This window comes from Chiloscyllium punctatum, chromosome 17, assembly GCF_047496795.1.
Source record: "Chiloscyllium punctatum isolate Juve2018m chromosome 17, sChiPun1.3, whole genome shotgun sequence".
Taxonomy (NCBI): Eukaryota; Metazoa; Chordata; class Chondrichthyes; order Orectolobiformes; family Hemiscylliidae; genus Chiloscyllium; species Chiloscyllium punctatum.
The window spans coordinates 101,600,983-101,620,762 of NC_092755.1; the positions used below are offsets into that span (position 1 = coordinate 101,600,983).

General features: G+C 38.1%; 1 protein-coding gene across 3 annotated transcripts in view; it reads right to left on the minus strand.

The window, feature by feature from the left end:
• emid1 (EMI domain containing 1) overlaps positions 1-19,780 on the minus strand; it is a 343,266-nt gene that overhangs the window by 163,491 nt on the left and 159,995 nt on the right. For all 3 annotated transcript variants that reach the window (XM_072588069.1, XM_072588070.1, XM_072588071.1), the window contains exon 4: positions 10,480-10,566. In XM_072588069.1, coding sequence (XP_072444170.1) covers positions 10,480-10,566 — 87 coding nt within the window. The remainder of the gene's footprint in view (positions 1-10,479; positions 10,567-19,780) is intronic.

Here is a 19,780-nt window from a genome sequence, read left to right on the forward strand (position 1 = left end):
GCTTTCTACTATTACCAGGCAAATACCAAAGGAGTTGGGGCGAGAATGATAGCAAAATAATAATGCCACTGGATTAAAAATCTAGAGGCACAGGCGAGTGCTCTGGAGTCATGGATTCAACGCACAGAACAGCAGCTGGTGGAACATTACTTTAATAAATCTGGAACATAAAGCTACCATCAGTAATGGTGAGCATTAAACTACCATCAACTGTAATTTTAAAAAAAACTATCAACTAGAGATACTAAAGAAAATGGATTCGACAGCCTAAACACAAGAATTGGAATCTGAATGAAAATATGAAAGTAACATCCACGAAAATGCTGACCAAAGGTCAGTTGAAGCAATATGGCTAACTATTTAACCAAACATTAAACTGATACCTCAAGTCAAAGTTGCCCTTACAACACCACTTGCATCAGTGAGAAACGGTTTCAAAGATGTTTAATTTCACTGCAAGTATATAAGTCAAAACCTAGTCAGGCCAACAGTTGGATTCCTGAGTGCATTGAGGCAGGTTTTATTAGATTTTCTCCAGCAGGTAGTCTGGTGCTCTCCTTTGAATTTTGCAGCTGATTGCAATATACTCCCAGATTGGTGTAAAAGCACATTTCAGAAGCTCCTAGGCAATCTATTAAAACCTCTGGGCCTTTTCTTCAATTCTTAAAACGGTAGGAGATTGCCAAAGCAGCTGCCTGCTCTGTCATGCATTAAAAATGAGCCACCCAAGGAGCAGAGGTCCATACAGCTCTTTAAGCTCACAGTTATGTTGTGCCCAAGAGGTGCTGCCTGCAGCAAAGACAGTTCGCGTTGGTGCTGGCTGAACAATGCAGTGTGTACAATCACTGTCAGCAGATGATTATAGTTGTAGGTAATTACAATCTTCATGAAAAAAAGTTTGATGAACAAGGGTACATCTAGAAGAAGTAATAATGGGAATAAAACGTGAGACCACAAAATAGTCAGTAGCTAAGAAGTCCAGTTATCTATGTGACTCCCCTTCCTTTCTCTGACAATGCCAACTGAGCAAACCTTAGTGCATCAAGATCAAAGTGTTTATAAAATGCTTTCTTCTAATAGGACCATAACTCCCTGTTAGTGCCAAGATCTTGCTAATGTCAAGGGCTTGCAGACAAATTTAGCTTGCACAGTTTCCTTTGTCAATGAACCACGGAAGCTGAAAATACATCCAAGGCTCCAGTCCAACTACTGCTAACCACTTTTTCAGCTGTTAAGAGTTCAAGAATATTGAGTGAAAAAAATGAACAGCAGTGGATTTCTGTAAAATAATGTTGCATCTTCAAAATATCCAGTAGTAATTGATTACTAATTTGTTATAATTCGCTAGAAGCAGTTCAGTATCCATTTATTAGACTGTTTGGTCATCATTCACTTCATTAAAGTTGAACATTGAACGCTCAATGAAAACTTCCTACCATTCTGGTAGGAAGGCCCATATTAAAATGCAAATGTAGAAAACTTCAGTTGGTAATATGTGCAAAGCAAAACATTGCCAAGTTACTGTGAATGGTTTATTATGTGATTTTGGCGCAACATGCGTAACATCTCCAGTGATTCTATCTCCATCCACAGCCAGTATTCACATCGAACCAGACAGTTCATTATCATCATCAATCTTAAAACATGGAGGAACTTCCATGCTCTATCCTCACCATCACCAAGATGCCTTCTTCCACCTTGAACACAGACTCCCAAAGTCTGTTCCCTTCGTCTGCCTATCTACTGCTGAAACTCTCTTCTTTGCCTTTAGTTACCTCCAGACTTGATTATTTACTACCTTATCATCCAGCTTCTGAACTCCAAAATCTTCAGCTCATCCAAAACTTTGCTGCCTGTACCCCACCCTGTACCAAGTTGCAGTGATTTGTCCCTTCTTTGCTACATAGGCTCCTGGTCTCCCAATGACTAACATTTGAATTCTCACTCATACATTTAAATCTCTTCATATTTTTATTTTTACCTAAAATCCATTCAGAATTCTATGTTTCTCCAACACTGGCTTTCTGTGTACCTTCCCACCTTTTTGCCCCATCGTTAGTGGCCATGTACTCATTGTCTAGACTTCATCCCCTCGAACACCCTCCCTAACTCACTCTTCCTCCTCAAAGCCTCCTTGTTTTAAACAAGCATTTGGCTTCCTCTCCCAATTTCTCCTTTAACTGGGCATCCATTTTGGTCTGGGAGAATGAAATATTCACAGAAGCACTAAATTAAAGTTGCTGGTAACTGCAGTTTGCTATTAATTGTGAGAAATTATCTCTCAATTCAGAAAACATGTAAAGTTTTGTAAAATCTATGCATGTATATTGGACATGTGGAAACCTGATTATTCAGTATATTGGAGATACATAGGATTCGTAGACATTTACAGCTCAGAAGGAGGTCATTTCTCTATCATTGCTGTGCCATGCCCATAAAGACAAGACTACACCCACACTGTAGGAATCCTATGATTCTACGATTCAATCCCATGCCTCAGCTTTTGGTCACGCAAGTACCTAATTGCTACTCAAATGTTACAAGAGTTTCTGACCCAACCACCCTTTTAGGCAGCATGTTCCCGATTCCCACTACCCTCTGTATGAAAAGGATTCCCCTCAAGTCTCATCTTAGCCTTTCATCTTTTACCTTGAATCTATGCCCCCTGGTTACTGACCCCTTTACTATTGGAAATGTATCTTCCTTTCCAATCTATCACAGTTTCTCATTGTTATTCATTGCCATTAGGTCCCCTTTCAATCTTCACTGCTTCAAGAAAAACAATCCAGTCTATCAATCACAGCTCAGGCCCTCCAGCCCAGGCACTATCCTAGTCAATCTCCTCCGCACTGTCTCTCGTGTAATCCTTTCTGTAACATGATGACCAGAACCGTATTTAGTAGTCCAGCATTGTATATGACTCGACTAATCAAGGTAAGTGTCCCGTATGCATTCTTAATCACCTTATCTACCTATCCTGCTACCTTTCGGGATATCTGGGTATGTACACTGAGGTCCCTCTGATCTTCATTAATTTACAGGTTCCTAACCATTCATAGTATAACCCCTTACCTTGTTGGCCCATCCTGAGTACATTATCACACAACTTCCCTCAGGGGTCATAGTTGAGTCCTTTGATCAATATGCGATTGTTTTTGACTACAGTGAGTTAACCTGTTTTTTTTCAGCAATCCTCCATGGAATTCACATGTTAACTTGTGGTGTTATACATTTTACCAAGTCAAATACAATAAAAAACAGTCATGATGCAATTAGTGACGAAGAAAGACAGATCTGCATTTACGTAGCATTTTTCCTGACCATCAAATATCTCCAAGCACATAACAGCCAAGTGTCGTCACTGTTGTAACGTAGGAAGTGCCATAGCTAATTTGCACATGGCAATTTTCCAAACAAGCTAAGTTATGAATGACCAGGTAGTCAGGTTTTTTGTCATGAGGGATAAATATTGGCCATATTGCCTGGGATAAACCCCCCAGCTTTCCTTCAAAAATAGTGCCATGTTTTTTTTTTCTCTCCAACAGTGAGGGTAAATGGAGCCTCAGTCTAATGTCTCATCCAAAAGATGGCACCCACAACAGCACAGCATTTCCTTGGTATTGGACTGGAGCATCAGCCTTGGTTTTATGCTCTCAAATTTCTGGAAGCCTCAGGAGAATGGTTTACAAACTATGACTATTAGAACAAAGCAGCTCAAATAATTGGGATGTTTTTCCCAATCACCAAAATTAATAAGGCCTGAATTCCTTTAACATCTACAAAGAAACAACAAGCTTCTGACCCTGTGCCATTCTGGAAGGATCCTTTTTCCCACTTTATTGCATTAACCACCCTTTCCTACTAGAAGGTCAAAGGAGACAGTGTGTTCCCAACACTTTGGCAATTCCACAGTGTTGGCCGCTTTGAGAATTATGCAAATAGTCTGGGATCATTCACATTTCATTTCTTACCACACAAACATCCAAAATAGTCAAGTTAATGATTACCCATGTAGTTTCATATTTGCTCCATTTTTACCAATGAAAGTGAACAGATTAGCATCAAAGGAGCTAAAATATGATCAAGTGCAGTAAAAGTTGAGCATACTTAAATCTAACTGTACAGAGACAGCATAGGGCTCTGGGTTTTAAGAATCAGTATATAAAATGTAACATTTAAGAAAAAATATCATTTATCATCAAAAGCACTGATTGCAATTTTCCCACAAATCCCCAAATTACAATGGTATCAATTTTCATCTTTCCAGCAACTGATCTTCCAATTTTTTTTTAATTAAACTATTTTTCTAATTAACCTGTTCACAGATGTTATTATATATTCCTGGAGCAGGTGAGACTTGAAACTGGAGGCCCTTTCAGTAGTTCATCTTACAAACAACTGTGGTCTTAGTGAGTGGCTTCTGGCTAGAACAGGTGGGAAGTTTTTGCCTGTATTTAATCCCTGGCCTCCCTTCTGGCACTGCAGGTCACCTCATTTGGCAAGCGGTATTGGGCCAAATAGAGTGGGTAAAAGGTTATATTGGGTGCATGAGGCCATATACTGGATGAGTCTGGCATCCGTTGGAACATTGTTTCGGGGTTCCTTGGGGTCATGGCTAAAGTTCAGGCTTAGCTATGGTCAAGCAGTAAAAGTTAATCTTGGATACTCTCTGAGCTGGACACTGGGTGAAGAGAAAGGAAAAGACCTTCTTGGAACTCAGATCAAGACAATGTCAGTCTTGTCTCCGGTAATGCATCTTTACATGATGTGGCAGTGCCTATGACATTCCTCATAAGATAAGGAACAAGCCATGGATAACATGATATTGCAAAAACTAACTGACATGTTTTACAACTGGCTATTTACAACTATTACATTCACAGACACATTTGTGGCTGATTAATTACAAGAAAGGAGAATGTTTCTAGCTGCATGCCATGCTTCAAATGATCCGAGGTAAGATGGAGTATGAGAACTTTATATCGTGATGTCACATGCTAAAATGAGTGATGATATCATGAGCATGTCTTTAAAAGTATACTGACATACTGACCACAAGACATAACATAATAGAGAGCAGCCCAGTGTTAATATTCCTCAGGCTGATGAGTCTATGGAAAATACTAATTCAGATGAATTGTTGAGCAGAAAATATTGAGAGAAAAGTATAATATTTAGCATGTAGTAAACTTGACATAGTCACTTTAAAAGGAAGTGTTTCCATTCATCGGGTGTTGAGAAGTAACAATGTTCTTATTTATATAACATATTTCATATCCTCAGAATATGCCAAAGAAAATTACAGTCCAGTCAAATACAGCAGCTGATTTCCACAGAATGGAAAAGTGACCATTAAATGCAGATATTATTATTTCTTGCTTCAAAACAGTTGAGAGAAATTAGGGTGTTACTACTCCAACATTGGACACAACACTATTATAATCAAAACCTTGTGATAGGTAAGGCAGCAAAATTATAAACACTTATGATTACATCTTAAAAATCAAGATTTATGAGTTGCTACATGAGACATATTGCAGCTTTTGTTTGTACTCCCTCTTTGTTGTGATCAGCATTACATGTGTTGTCCTTTAATGTTAAGGTAATGATTTTGAACAAAGTTCTCTGCTGGACACATGTGCACTATTACAGCTTAGAAAGTAGTTCGAGGAAACTGTACCTAAAACATGATGCTTGCTCAAAAGAATAGATAAAGGTTGTTCCTTCTCTTCAGTTTTAGCCTTCAGAAACTGAAACAAGAATCAGAGGTCAAACCTACTACGTGGAAGAATTATTCAACCCTGTGTCAAAACCCGGCTTGAATAGGGTTCATAAGAGACGTCGAGAACAAGGAAAAGGATACCATGCACAGCAGGAATATCCTGGCTGCTCAGTCACCAAGGTTAGACACTGACAAAAGTAACAAACTGTCAAAAGAAAGGGCAGCACATGAACGGGAAAACAGATTTTGACTGGTGGCCAATGAACTCAGCAGTGGAGGCATTTGCTATTCTTGTAAAAGATAGATCTAGCTTTAGGAAGGAAAGGCACTTGGTGAAACAAAGAAATGTTTTCTGTTTAAATCATTACCAATAAGCAAAAAACACAATATTGATGGAAGCTCAAATAGTCACTGCTGAGATCTTTGGTTGTTATACCTTATACAGAAGTCCATTTTCCACTTCAAACATAATTTATAAAATGTTCTTTAGTGAGTTTTGAGAAGATTTGTAGCTCAGGTTGAGGTTCTGGATGTAAGTTTGTTTGCTGAGCAAATGAACCTTGCAGCTCAGCGAGCAAACCTACATCCAGAATATTCTTTTCCTAGTGAGTAACTTATTCGTCAAATTAAAGACTCTTTTGTCGGAACAATGTCATACCGCATTAGTGTATCTGACATCAACACAAAATCTAACCTGCACCAGCTGGGAACAATACTAAATGATTTATCTCTTTCAAGGTGGAAAACTGTAACAGATTTTTACTCCCCTTGAGTGTGACCTCTTCATTTACAATGGAGAAGCGATTGATCATCTGCAGCTATTAATCAGTCGTCAGAACAGCACGAACAAATGCTACAAGATCTGTACATTATCATCAACACAGGAAACTCTTCCTCTCCTGCTAGTTTGCATTTTCAATTCTTAGGTTAAAAGTAAATTGTTGTGATAATCTACCTTAACAGACATTAACGCCATGGAAAGTAATGGCTTTAAATTATTATAAATAATTCCAACTTCTGAACAAACAATTTTCAAAAGCAATTCTGAGTTAAATAAAATTATTGGGTAAATAATGTAAAATAATAAAGTACTATTTAATAGTGCAAAATATTAAATACATGCTTTGTAAAGCAACCGTAATACATCTTCTTTTCACATATTTAAAATAAAAAGGATCCCACACACAAATTCTAAGCTTACCCTATGGGAGACAGCCTTGCATTCCATCTGCCATAACTCATAAAACATGGAAAATATCTCTACTGGAACTGAGCTTCAAGAGATTTATGACCCTATACTGTGTTGTATTTCGTGAAGCTGAGCCATATGTTGTAGATTTATAATTTTATTACTCATTTGTCTTGCTTATTTACAATACTGGGGTGAAAGACATTATAAAACAAAAAGAAACTAAACAGTAACATTGTCTATCAATTGACAGCACCCCGAATCCAATAGAGTACCTGGTTATTCATTAACATTTCAGTTAGCAAAACTGGCTTCTATATAACTGTACTGACTGCATTTTAAAAGAAAATCATGTTGGGTATGAAGCATTACAGGAGATAGTGCGACAAACAATAAAGCATTATATAAATGTACTGTTTGCCCTATTTCAATAACAACTTTGTTCTACCTGCAGTAGAAGTTGCAGCAAGTTGTTAGATAAACATATGGTCCAAGTAATGAAATCTCAGACCACAAAATTCTTGCATTTGTTTAGCAGTAAAGTCACATCAGCTATTTTTCTCCATTAAGTAATATTGTTACAGTATTTCTGTTTTCTTCAGTACAATTGCTGTGACCAGAAATGCACTAGTTGTGAATGGTAATGAGGGCATACACTTCTACTTCACAAGAATTTAAGTAGATAATGCAAAGAGGATAAATCATGTGTTATTAGTTAAGGGTTTAAGAGCAAAGGCTCAAATTATGTTTTGAATTTGGGAAAATTAATCTTCTTTGGTGCTACTTTGTCAAATTACAAAACTTTTGCAGACCCAGGAAGCAGACTGGTTTACGACAAATTAAATTCTGTTCTATTACTTGTCAAGAAATGTGTGTTCCAGAAGATACTCTTAAAAATGTAAATGGGGCACTGCCCATTACTGGTGGGATTTATGTAACTGAACTGTGAGAACAACAAAACAGCTGGAAATGTGAGAAATACCTGCGCATATTTCTAATAAATGGTATCCCTATGAAAACAGGGCTGATGATTCAGTCTGTGTTTGAAAATCTCATGGCATTATTTCCAGCACTGTATAAATAAGTCAAAGCACTATCATGTTTCAACATATGGATTACACTGTCAGTTTTATTGTTGTAGATAGATGTGTGGTAAGTAATAGAAAGCTCTTATAGTACTTGTGTTACACAATATGGTAAGCTACTTCAATGCAAAGTTAAAATATCACAATTTCTACTGGTAAAAATTTAAATGGGTTGTACTTGTACAGCCCAAGGCTTTTGATGTCATGTTGCTTGGACAACATGAACAATAACCTACTCAATGTTGGGACTTAATAATTCAGTCCAAATGTATTCTACCCAGTTTATAAACATACAACTCATACACACACCACAGACAACAACATACAAGCAATTTACACAACCCAACCATTGATTTATTTCAAGCCGAGATCACTGCATACCAGGAGTTGTAACCGCACATAGTTTGTTCTCTTCTGAAGACGCTAAGGCCAACTAAAAATCTTTAACTGTATTCCTCACTCAAATTGTTCAAAAACAAACTCTGATCAAAAGTCAAACCAATGAAGTATTTGGTTGTTACATCTCAGTTTTAGGCCACTTTGTTGTCTTGTCAATGATGTGTGTGAGTTGACTGCACAGCTGATTTGCAATGCAGACTGATGCCAAGTCCATACTGGCTGAGGTTACTATGAAGGACTCTCCTTCTCAACCTCTCCCCTCACCTGGGGCATGGTTGCTCTCAGGTTAAATCACAACCAGTCACCTCTCTCTAAGTAGCCCCATGGTCTGGTAGGACTATGGCAATTTTACCTTTCTTTTGTTTCATAAGTTGAAAAAATTATTTGCATCACTGAATACATTTTGAATCTTTCTGTATACTTTCAACATCTTATTTATTGTGAACCTTTGCTGCAGGTTTTCCAATGTGTTCAGCGTTCGAGTAAAACATGACAACTTAAACAATGTAGTTTGAAAATTCATCATCACTCACTCAAAAGAAAGTCCTCTGAGTATAGTAAAATCATATTCCTAAGATGACTTCCAGCTCAATGCTTTGGCATCCACCTTCTATTCCAGACTGTGGTTCACTTTTATTCCTTCTTCTGAAATTGTATTTCATAATCTAGCTGTCTGCCCAGATCTCTCCCCATTTCAGTACTCCTAAAAGTGTAACTCTGCCATAATACCTTCTTCTTATTTTTACTCTGTCTAATCCACTGCTTCAAGAATTTATTTGTAACACTCACTATCCTAAAGATGCCACACAGGTTTTCATTGTTCATAACTAGATACAATTTGTCAATTGAATTAAGAAAGCTCATGGTACTTGGCTAGAGAGTGGGCACAAGGAAAGCTCCTCTAATGCAGTGGCAGTGTGCTGTTAAAATCTATACTTGAACATTGTATACAGAACTTTATTCTTGAGCATTTTTCAACATGATGTTGGGCATCAATAATAGAAAATGGATCTTATGCTTCTGTTCCAGCGTTTTATAAAATAATCTTTAATCTTAGGGTTGGCCTCTTCTTTCCATGTTCTATGAATGATTGCCCCTGAACTATGGCTTCCAGGAAATCCACTTACAAGATAGTTGCTGAAATTTTCAGATTTAGTTGGAAGAACCTTGAGTGTGTAGCACTCTGAAATGGTCATGCAACATAACTATATTGGTCAAGATAGATACCATCAGTGTTCAGTGCCATTACTCATTGAAAAGCAATAACTTCTGGTGTCTATTGACATGCAATTAAACGTGGAAATCCAGAAGGCAATGATTCCACTGTTCTACATAAAATACACTGATGAGGTACCCCAGTATGAAACCACTGAACTGACAAAACCTTCTCTTCTTTGTATCAATGTAAAACAAAACCCTTGAAAAAGTTGCACTATGTTGAATGAGGTGTACTCCTATTTTTAACAATGTACTAAGTATGTAATTACGAAGAGCAGCCTCACTGGCTTTATATGAGCTTTATATTTTTTGACTGCTAAATTTTTCCATTATGCAAAGAAATTTCACATTTCTGAAACGTTTTTAAGACTTTCTGATTTCTATTCGCTTCTACGTCAATCCCATGAGTATGTTTCAATCATTTATTTTACAACCTATAAAATTTGCATGTGAAAGAATTCAGTGGTCTCCCTGGTTTGCTGTCCATGAGAATACTTCAGTGTGATTGGCTGCTTACCCTCCTTACTGTTGCTGGAAGCTCTGTGATTCCATTGCCTTGTACCCAGGATCTAGCCAATAGCAAGAAGGGAGAAACATGTCCTGCTGAAATTGTTGGACATATATAGTAGTTTTCTTCAAGGTCATTGGCAAACTATGATGATTCATCATTGACTGAAAAATCCAGCCTATTATCTCCATAACAAACTTTAGGTCAAAAGCACACAACAACATAACTACAATAGCATTACCTATAATTAGCAACCATTCCCTTCTACCCAATCCAGAAAGCAAACCATTTGACATAGTTCCCAAACCAATTTAGTAGGGTACATTACTACCAACCACAAGCTGTGTTAAATTCTTACTTGAAAGGTCTCCAGTTTTTGTATGTAATCTGCGAATGTGAGAGATCTGGCGACCACCATCCAAAGCTTCCAGGAAATTTCCAGACTCTAAAATAAAACAAGAGACAGGTATAAACATCCAAGTGTCTCCCTCTTAAAATGGCATGAAATTTAGGTTATTTTAATTAAATTAAACAACACAACATACTTGTATGGCTTTCTCAAAATTACTACTTTTAAACAACATCAGTAAACCCCCTTGAAACTAAGTGCAATTTTCTAAGCAACTCAACACTGGCATTATCAAGTCAATAAGTGAGCTTAATGACACTACCAGAATCACAATTTTAATTCCACGGCCATATACAACTGCCTGGAAAAGCTGCAAGGAAGGAAAGATGTGTTTTTTTAAAGGAGAAAATTTGGATGAAACTGATTTCTGTGCACTAACTGAACTTCTGAAGTGTGTTCAAGGCCCACCCGTACTGTGGTAGATAATGAATTGAAGGCCACCAACACCCAAGTAGCAGAGCACCCAATCCAAACATGTGGTAAACCTCAGGAATATGATATGAACTAGCTCACTGGCTGCTTTAGAACACTGTTCCACATTTGGCTGAAAATGGGCCTATCTCACCAATGGTCCTTAAATGAACTGCTGGAAGCCTACATGAGAGAAGTGGGGAGGAGGTATCTTTTCTATAGAAGCATATTTTATGTATAAAGCCATTGGGTGGAATCACAAGAAGGTTCTCATGTGTGGTTGAGAACAGGCCTCTGCAAAAGTGGGCTTGCTACCATCTCCATCGCCCTGCCTCTCCTAGACCTCCCACTTGCTGCCTAACCCCTCCCCACCCCATTCCATCACATCTGTTCTGCAGCAGCATGGGAGTTGGTTTAGTGACTATACTAGACAATTTTGCAAACAACTGTCCCCTCTACTCCCTAAGTGGTTAGAAATACTTTGGTCATCCAATTGACACCTGCAGCTTGTTGACTTTATGAAAATTAACCTTAAGGCCCTAGGTTTTAGGCGATCCTCAATTAGGCCTACCAGCAAGAGGAGCAGCAAGACTCAATCCTGGAAGAAAATTAGAAGGAAGATTATTATTAAGAGCTTCGCATATGAAGTGTCTCCTTCCATGAATGGTGCCAAAATAATTATGGTCCAAAGAATTTTTTAAATATGAGACTTCAGAAATCTGAATAAATTTTACCTAAGCCAATGAGTGTGAAACCCATAGGGTTCTAGATGGCTCAAATTGGCTGTTACACCATGCCCAATAGAGACTTCAATGGAATTTAAAAGCAGTGCTCCACCTGATCTCAACAGTTTCGTGAATCATAGAATCCCTTCACAGAAGCAGACCATTCAGCCCACTGAATCCACACTGCCCCCTGAACAGCATCCCACCAAATCCCTGTAATCCTGGTTGTTTGGTTAAAGTGTCCTCCTGAATTACACCTCAGTCTGAAATAATCAAGATTGTTGCCAGTGAAACAACAGTAGTGTTTCTAAGGCACCACAGAATACTAAAAGAAAATCAAGTACACAAGTTCTATTCTTCAAAAGACAGACAAAGTATATATCAGGGAAGGTAAAAGTATGCACAGTCAATATTGATTGCAACAAGACTATAAATACTTTAACTTGACTTGCAAGTTGGAAAACTTGATATCATAAGACCTTTCAATAAAACGCTCTTGACCAGTCTTGATTCAAGAAATTTCCAACAAAATATCATGGAACATATGTCACCTGTAAAAATGACTGGAATGTGACAAGACACAATCACTAGCCTAGAAGACAACATTTTGATGGTGTGCCACAATGTATCCCTTCCAATAAAAACAAAAACAACATCAGCAAAAAAGGACACCCATCTGCCTCAGGGTTTGGAAAGTAGTGGAAGATACAGGTATTGGATAAAGCTAGCCGTTAAGCTATTTGCCTCATCACAAGCTCCCAGGGCCCCATGAGGGGCACTGCTGCAATGTATGACCTTTCTATTTTTCTGCTGTCTGAAATATCAATACAAGAATGACCCTCTTTGTTCTCAAGACCTCTACGTAACACTGAAAATTTTGCATTGTCAGCATAAAGATTCAACTTTGTTTCTCTATAATTCACGTGACACAGTGCTTTTCTTTAATCCTTCTGTGACTGTAATGCAGAAATTCTGGCAATTTTGACTTGGCAATACCCAAATCCTATTGGAATACTGTTGTAAATTTTATCTCAGATATAGGACTAAAATGTGTAATTTTCCACTGAAGCACCACACTGACAATCAGTATATTTTTCACAAAAGATTTTCTGTCATATATTAAAGACTACATTAAATGCAAATTCTCCTATCTTCTGTCATTGTATCTTATAGTTTTTCATGTTTTTTATATTTAGATCAATTGCTGTTTTTTTTCAGATTGCACTTTAATCATGGAATTTAAAGAGGTTTGAGTTACATATATACATAAGAACTTGTATTTACATAGTGCCTTTAATATAAACATGTCAAAGTGCTTCATGGGGACTTTATCAGGTATAACACCTTTAAAACTGTTAGGCTCCATAGAATGGACACCTTCACACACTTCCCTTGCTCCACTGACTGAACCAATCAATTATGAATGAAATTCACCCATCGCTAGAAGAGTCTTCATCATGCTTATGGAATGGCTAATCCAGTTACCTGGTGGGAAATTAATCTCTATTCTCCATCATTTAAAGAATTAAGACTCACTGGCAGCACACCCACAATACTCCATAAGAGGCAACCTTAGCATGAAACTCCAAACTAGGGGATTGGGGAGAAAGGTGGAAGAGTTGAAAGAAATCAAATATTGAGATGGGGAAGATGTGGTCAAGAGAAACATTTGAAAATGAGGCAGTTATGCTGGAGTTGTTAAAACAAAATCAATTCAGAAAAGATTTATTTTAAAGAAAATCTCAACCCGAGCTTAAGCCCAAAAGTCCTGTAAACTATTCATTCAAAACTGAAACAACACAGCTACAGAAGCACATCTGCAACTTATATTTAGTCTGAGTGAGACATCCAGCTGTGTGTGCATGTAGAGTGTCTGTGAACCAGTCAGGTACCAGCTCTGAGTGGAACCATAGTGGAAGCAAAAAAAGGTGATTAAACAAGCTACTAGTTCACAGCTGACTGACCAAACACAGCCACTGTGCAGTTTGTACAACATTGATATTCTGTTTCCCGAACTGGTGCAGACAAGCCATTACTGTATCAGCTCGCCACCTCAATGCTTCCACTTAACAACAAACTAAATGAGAGCTTTTGTGCTTCATCAATTATATGGCTCTGATATTGTTCCAGATTAAACCAAAGTGACAACTAATAATAGCTACATTCCCATAAAACAATATTGTCTGTGTGGACTGAAGACCCAAAGATTTAGCAGCTGGTAACTTCTTTGTTGAGGGGATAGGGTTGCAGAGTAATAACCATTCAGCAGAAAAGTGCACAATCCCAGTACTCTCCTGTTAATGCTGAGACGTGGCTTGGAAATCATTCATCCTCATTATATCCCTGAAACCAGATAAAATGCTTGTTTTTAAAAGAAATTCTGTGTGATTGAAAGGCCTAATTCACATACAGGTTTTCTGAACAGCACAAGACTTGGATATTCTTCAGCTAAATGGAAGAACCATGATAATTGTGGACACAGGTAAGTCTCCACAATACAAATGGTAATAAACACGATGCTTTATTTTCCCTTTGAAACACTTGGAGTTTTTTTCTGCAAAACAGAAAAGGAATTTTCTCAGTTTATAAATATACTTTGTCTGCATAATGAAGGATGGGAATAATACTGCCACTTGGTCAATCCTGCTGTTAGAAAGGTATTCAAAAGGGTATACAGACTGTATATGTTTTCATGATGCATTTTAGCTAACTTTTGTATTTATCGAGACATAGAGATGTACAGCATGGAAACAGACCCTTCGATCCAACTGTCCACGCTGACCAGATATCCCAATCTAATCTAGTCCCATTTGCCAGCATTTGGCCCGTACCCCTCTAAACCCTTCCTATTCATGTAGCTTATCCACAATCCTTTTAATTGTACCATCTCTTCCTCTGGGCAGCTTGTTCCATACTTGCACCACCTCTGTATGATAAAGTTGCCCCTCTGGTCCCTTTTATATCTTTTCCCTCTCACCTAAAACCGATGCCCTCTAGTTTTGGTCTCCCCAATCCCAGCGAAAAGATTTGTCTATTGTCCCTTCATGATTGAGCAATCTCTGTGAGGTCACCCCTCAGCCTCCAACGCTCCAGGGAAAATAGCCCCAGCCTATTCAGCCTCTCCGTATAACTCAAACCCTCCAATTCTGGCAACATTCTTTTACATCTTTTCTGAACCCTTTCATGTTTAACAACATCTTTCCTATAGCAGGGAGACTTCTGGGACTGACGAACACATAAGAAGCATCAGAAGAAGAGGGTCATTTAAGTGAAGATTACCTCTTTGGCCCTCTTACCCATCTTATAAGAATGCCTGAAAGAACTGAAACCAACATGGTCATTCTAAAAGATGAGAGACATCACAAACAATCCAGGTCTTTTTCAATATATGTTATCAGTAGCTTCACACTGTAAACTTTTGCTATAAATTCTGTGTCTTACAATCTTATACTCCACAACCACCTGATGAAGAAGCAGTGCTCCAAAAGCTATTGATTCCAAATAAACCTGTTGGAATTTAACCTGTTCTGTGATTTTTAACTTTGTACACCCCAGTCCAACACCGGCACCTCCAAATCTTAACATCACTCCATCATATCTAACCCCAATAAAGCAATGACCAATTTCTAAACAAAATAAAAGTGTATGCTGGAAATCAGAAACAAAATCGAAAACTGCTGGGAAAACTCAGCAGGTGTGGCAGCCTCTGTGGTGAGAAAGCAGAGTTAATGGTTTGGGCCCAGTGACCCTTCTGCAGAATACAGACTAATTTCTGAAACCTGAAGTTTCAGCACTAATTCAGTAACATGTACAGGTAAAAAAGCATACATTAGTACTGTTATAATCGGAGATATTTTCATTTTGACAACAAAACATAGATTTTAATTCTATTTTTATTTAGAAACCATGAGTCACATGTCGTCAAAAATTGAGTGTGTTTCTCCCACTGTGGAAGTTTCTGATTCGGTCCATACAGTAGTTCGTTATGGTGCATTAACCGCATGACATTCCAAATTTCACTGCAAAGTTTGATCAAAGAAATAAAGTTTAAAATTTGTTTATTAAGGTTTTTCTCCATCATTGTTTCAACTGTAGCCTATACTGTTGATGTTTACTTTGTTCCACAAATCCAGATGACACAAGTTTTGTGTACAACAGCAGTAACTTTATTATTGGACAGCCGGTGAGAGATTCAAAGGGTCTCTAAAGTAGTTGAGTGCCTAGTTGTAGTGGCTCTTCTTCATGAATCTCTGCCTTACGCCCACAGACAATATATTTTATTGGAATTCAACAAAGACTGATTAGTCACATGGATGATTGTCATCACATAATTTAAAGTAGGGAATTATGAATTTACAAAACCTGATGAATATCGATTTCCTGTAATAATGTGTGAGTGGACTATAGAAACCGATTATCATATCTTCCATGATTATGTGTTGATGGAAAACAAATTAAGGCAGAAAGGTTTTGTGTGCTACAAATGGGGAAGTCACATACTTGTGCTAATATGGAGGAGAGGTAAATGGGGGGGAGGGTGTGTGTGTGTGTGGGGGGGGGGGGGGGGGGGGTGGCGGGGGAAGGGGGGGATTCACATACCTATGCTAATATGGAGGGGAAGTAAGACAATGGGAGAGGGAGGCAGTTAACTGGGTTGGGGCCAGAGCTATTAGTTCTGTCTGGAAAGGACAAAGGTCTTGTCTCGGCTTACTTGTGTGGAAGTGGATTGAAAGAGTACAGGCTTTCAGTGGCAGTTGCAGTAAGTCCTTTGGTAACAGGATTTTTAACCCTAAAGTCCCAATGTGCCCTGAAAGAGAGGTAGAGCATGGAATTGACCCCTCTGTGACATTTTAACTTGCTCATTACCTGTACCATTCTCTCTCTGTATTGGGAGCAATATTTTTCATTTAACTTGAACTTGAAGATTTGTTTTTGAAACTACATGATTTGATTTTTAAACTATTTGATATCTGAAAACATTTACAACGTTATTTCCACCTAGAAAGACAAGGGCAGTAAATGCATCAGAATACTATCATCTGCAAGTTCCCAGCCAAGTCACAAAGTTTGAACTATATTGGTGTTCCTCCCTTGAGTCATAGTTCTGGAACGCCGACTCCTAACAGCATTTTGGTATCTTTACGTCCCAAAGACTGCAGCAGTTTGAAAAGTCAGTTCATTGCCACCTTCTCCAGGACTATTAGGGATGGACAATAAATGCTGGCTTACTCAGTGCTTGCCCATATTCCATAAAATGAAACCCCACCACATGTACCTTTCCATTTGTTGCACAGGGAGGAAATTAGTTCCTTTCTTGCTGGTGTGCATTAAATAAGAAAAGTAATCTTGACTACCTGGAATACCAACAAGGCCTTCGATAGGTTCAGAAGAGATTTATTTTGAGAGGCAGAATCAAGAATGTGAACATTCAGTTTTGTGGAGAGACTTAGAACAGAATTGGCTAAGAAGAGATTTGACTAAAAAAAGTACTAAAAAATATGAGCTGTTTTGATAGGGTAACGAAAAACATGTCACAGGATTGGAGTGATTGGCAAAAGAATTCAGAGTAAAGTAAGTAAAGTTTTCATGCAGCAAGATATGATGAATTTAATTCCTAAAGGGGTGTTGGAGACAGATTCAACAATTACCTTCAAAAGACTGTTGTCACAGCTGTCAGGTCCTGTGAAATGACACCCCAATATGAGGCAAGAAAAGGTGGCAAAATGAGGAGGTAAATCTCTCATCCACAATTTTTAATATACAACTCAGCATTCTATCCTACTTTGGCATACAGAGCTCAACTACATTCTCTTAATATCTTCTTTTAAACTTTATTAGATCTGAAATGTAGACAGTGAAAAGGATTTCCCATCTGAACACCAGGAAAAGGGAGGTTTAAAACACAACTTTCAGTTGTGGTAAACAGAGAATGGAAGAATGGAACAGTCATTGTGCCAAAGTCCTTTATTGCTAGACTCCCTCCAGGAATAGCTGCATTTTTTTTTTCCATAATTTTCCGAGTAACACAAAGAATTTAAGGGCTAAGTAGCCACATGATATTTGAAGCAAACTGGCATCTTGTTCAAAGTAGCTTTCCTTCCCCTTCCTCATAAAATAAACTTGCATTCGGCATGCAATATTCTTTGTAGAGTCTTTTGAGGGTTTTAGAATCTTTTATGATTCTTTTAATGCCTAAATTGCATCAAGAGCTGATTTTCTTGATTGAATGGAAAGTTACTTCAGCTATTCAATTGCTGATTTAATCAGTGAAATAGGAGCCCAAAGCTGATTAACCGTTTTTTTAAGTATTTTACCGTATACATTAAATGCAACAGTAAACTATTTCAAAGACCCTTCAACAAAATATCCCTGAGGAATCTTTATGTATTTTTATAGCAGGATTTATTCTGCTTGCCTTTCAATTCTCCTAGAATTCTGCTCCTTCATCTCTTGCACATCTATATTCAACCCCTTCCATCCCCTAACTTTAATGAGGAGCAAATGACTGCAGATACTGGAATCTGTACTGAAAACAACAAATGCTGACAATCACAGCAAGTCAGGCAGCAAATGCTGTCCTCTCCACAGTTCACTCCAGCTCTGATGAAGAGTCACTTAGACTTGAAACGTTAGTTTGCTCTCTCTCTCTCCATGAACCGACTGTGATCTCCAGTACTTGTTGTTTTCCTTAATTTTAACTGTTAGGGCCTACTCTAAAGAACTCCCTCCCTAATCCCCTATATCTTCCTGCTGTCTTTTGTAAATCCCAATTTGGTAGCCCCTCCTAATATCTCTTCTCTTCTCTTCTCCTTACATCTGCTTCTTTTGGGCTTAAGTTTCTTTGGTTTGGGTGATTTTTCTACAAATGTGACACATGTGGATTGATTTAATGTAATTGCACAAATAAAACAGCAAATTAAGAACACAATTATACATAGAATTGCTATTGAACTTCAGACCAAGTGAAAGTCTGTTCGATGATAAATAGTACATATTAATCAAAAAATTAGTAACAAAAGGTTCAAGCAATAATGTATACCTTAATTTAGAATTTTGAAATTCATTTTGGCAATGTTGATTTCACAAGGCAATAATATCGATAACATTATCTACATTACTTTAGTGTTGTTCTGAGTTCGGTCTCATTAAAGCACTCAGTTGGCTGAAATAATCTAGGAAGTTAGATAGGTCACTGTTGAAGAACTTGCCTCCACTTTGACAATAAGAGGAGGGTGCTTGTAATGTCCTGAGCAAAGAGGTTTTCATACTGCACCCTTCGACATAATTTCTGATATCCATTCAATAGGAAAACCAGATTTACATGTTACAAATTGCCGAAATTAAAATTCTTATGTTATTTTGAAAGTGCGACATAAGTCATCTTCAAAACCTTATCAGTTACCCAGCCCCTAACATTTACCCCTTAGGGAGGAAGGCAAAAATTTACAGTGACATGTTGAAACACACAGAATACAATTAAAATGACAAATCCCCTGCTTGCAAACATGTTTTAAGTTGACTGCATTAAGAAACAATATACATTTTACCCAATGTTCAAAATGAATCAGAGCATCTACTGTCTTAGGATCAGACAAAAATAACATTAATTAAACCCAGATACCATAGAAAGAAGCCAAACCCCAAACTCATTAGAGCGTAGCTGGTTAACGATGGGAAAGTATGTGAAAACCCCTCAAAAAAAGCACGGCATGAAAAAAAATTAAAAGCATACCAGTGTGCCAACTCCTTTTTCGTTAAATTAAACATTTCTTCATTTCATAGTTGGTTATAACAAGAGGTTCTGACAACATCAGATTCTCATTAGGCTACAGAAACTTAATGCTAACAATTTAAAGTTCAAAACACATCTATCATGAAAATTTTTAGTTGTTGTTCTTTGGATTCTCGGCCTGGCATGGCGCCCTCTCAGCCCGGCGTGGTGGTGTTTCGGCCCAATGTGGTGGTGTCTTGGCCTGGCATGGCGCCCTCTCAGCCCGGCGTGGTGGTGTCTCGGCCCAATGTGGTGGTGTCTCAGCCCAGCGAGGTGGTCTCTTGGCCTGAGGTGGCAGTCTCTCGGCCCGGCATGGAGCCCTCTCAGCCTGGCGCAGTGGTCT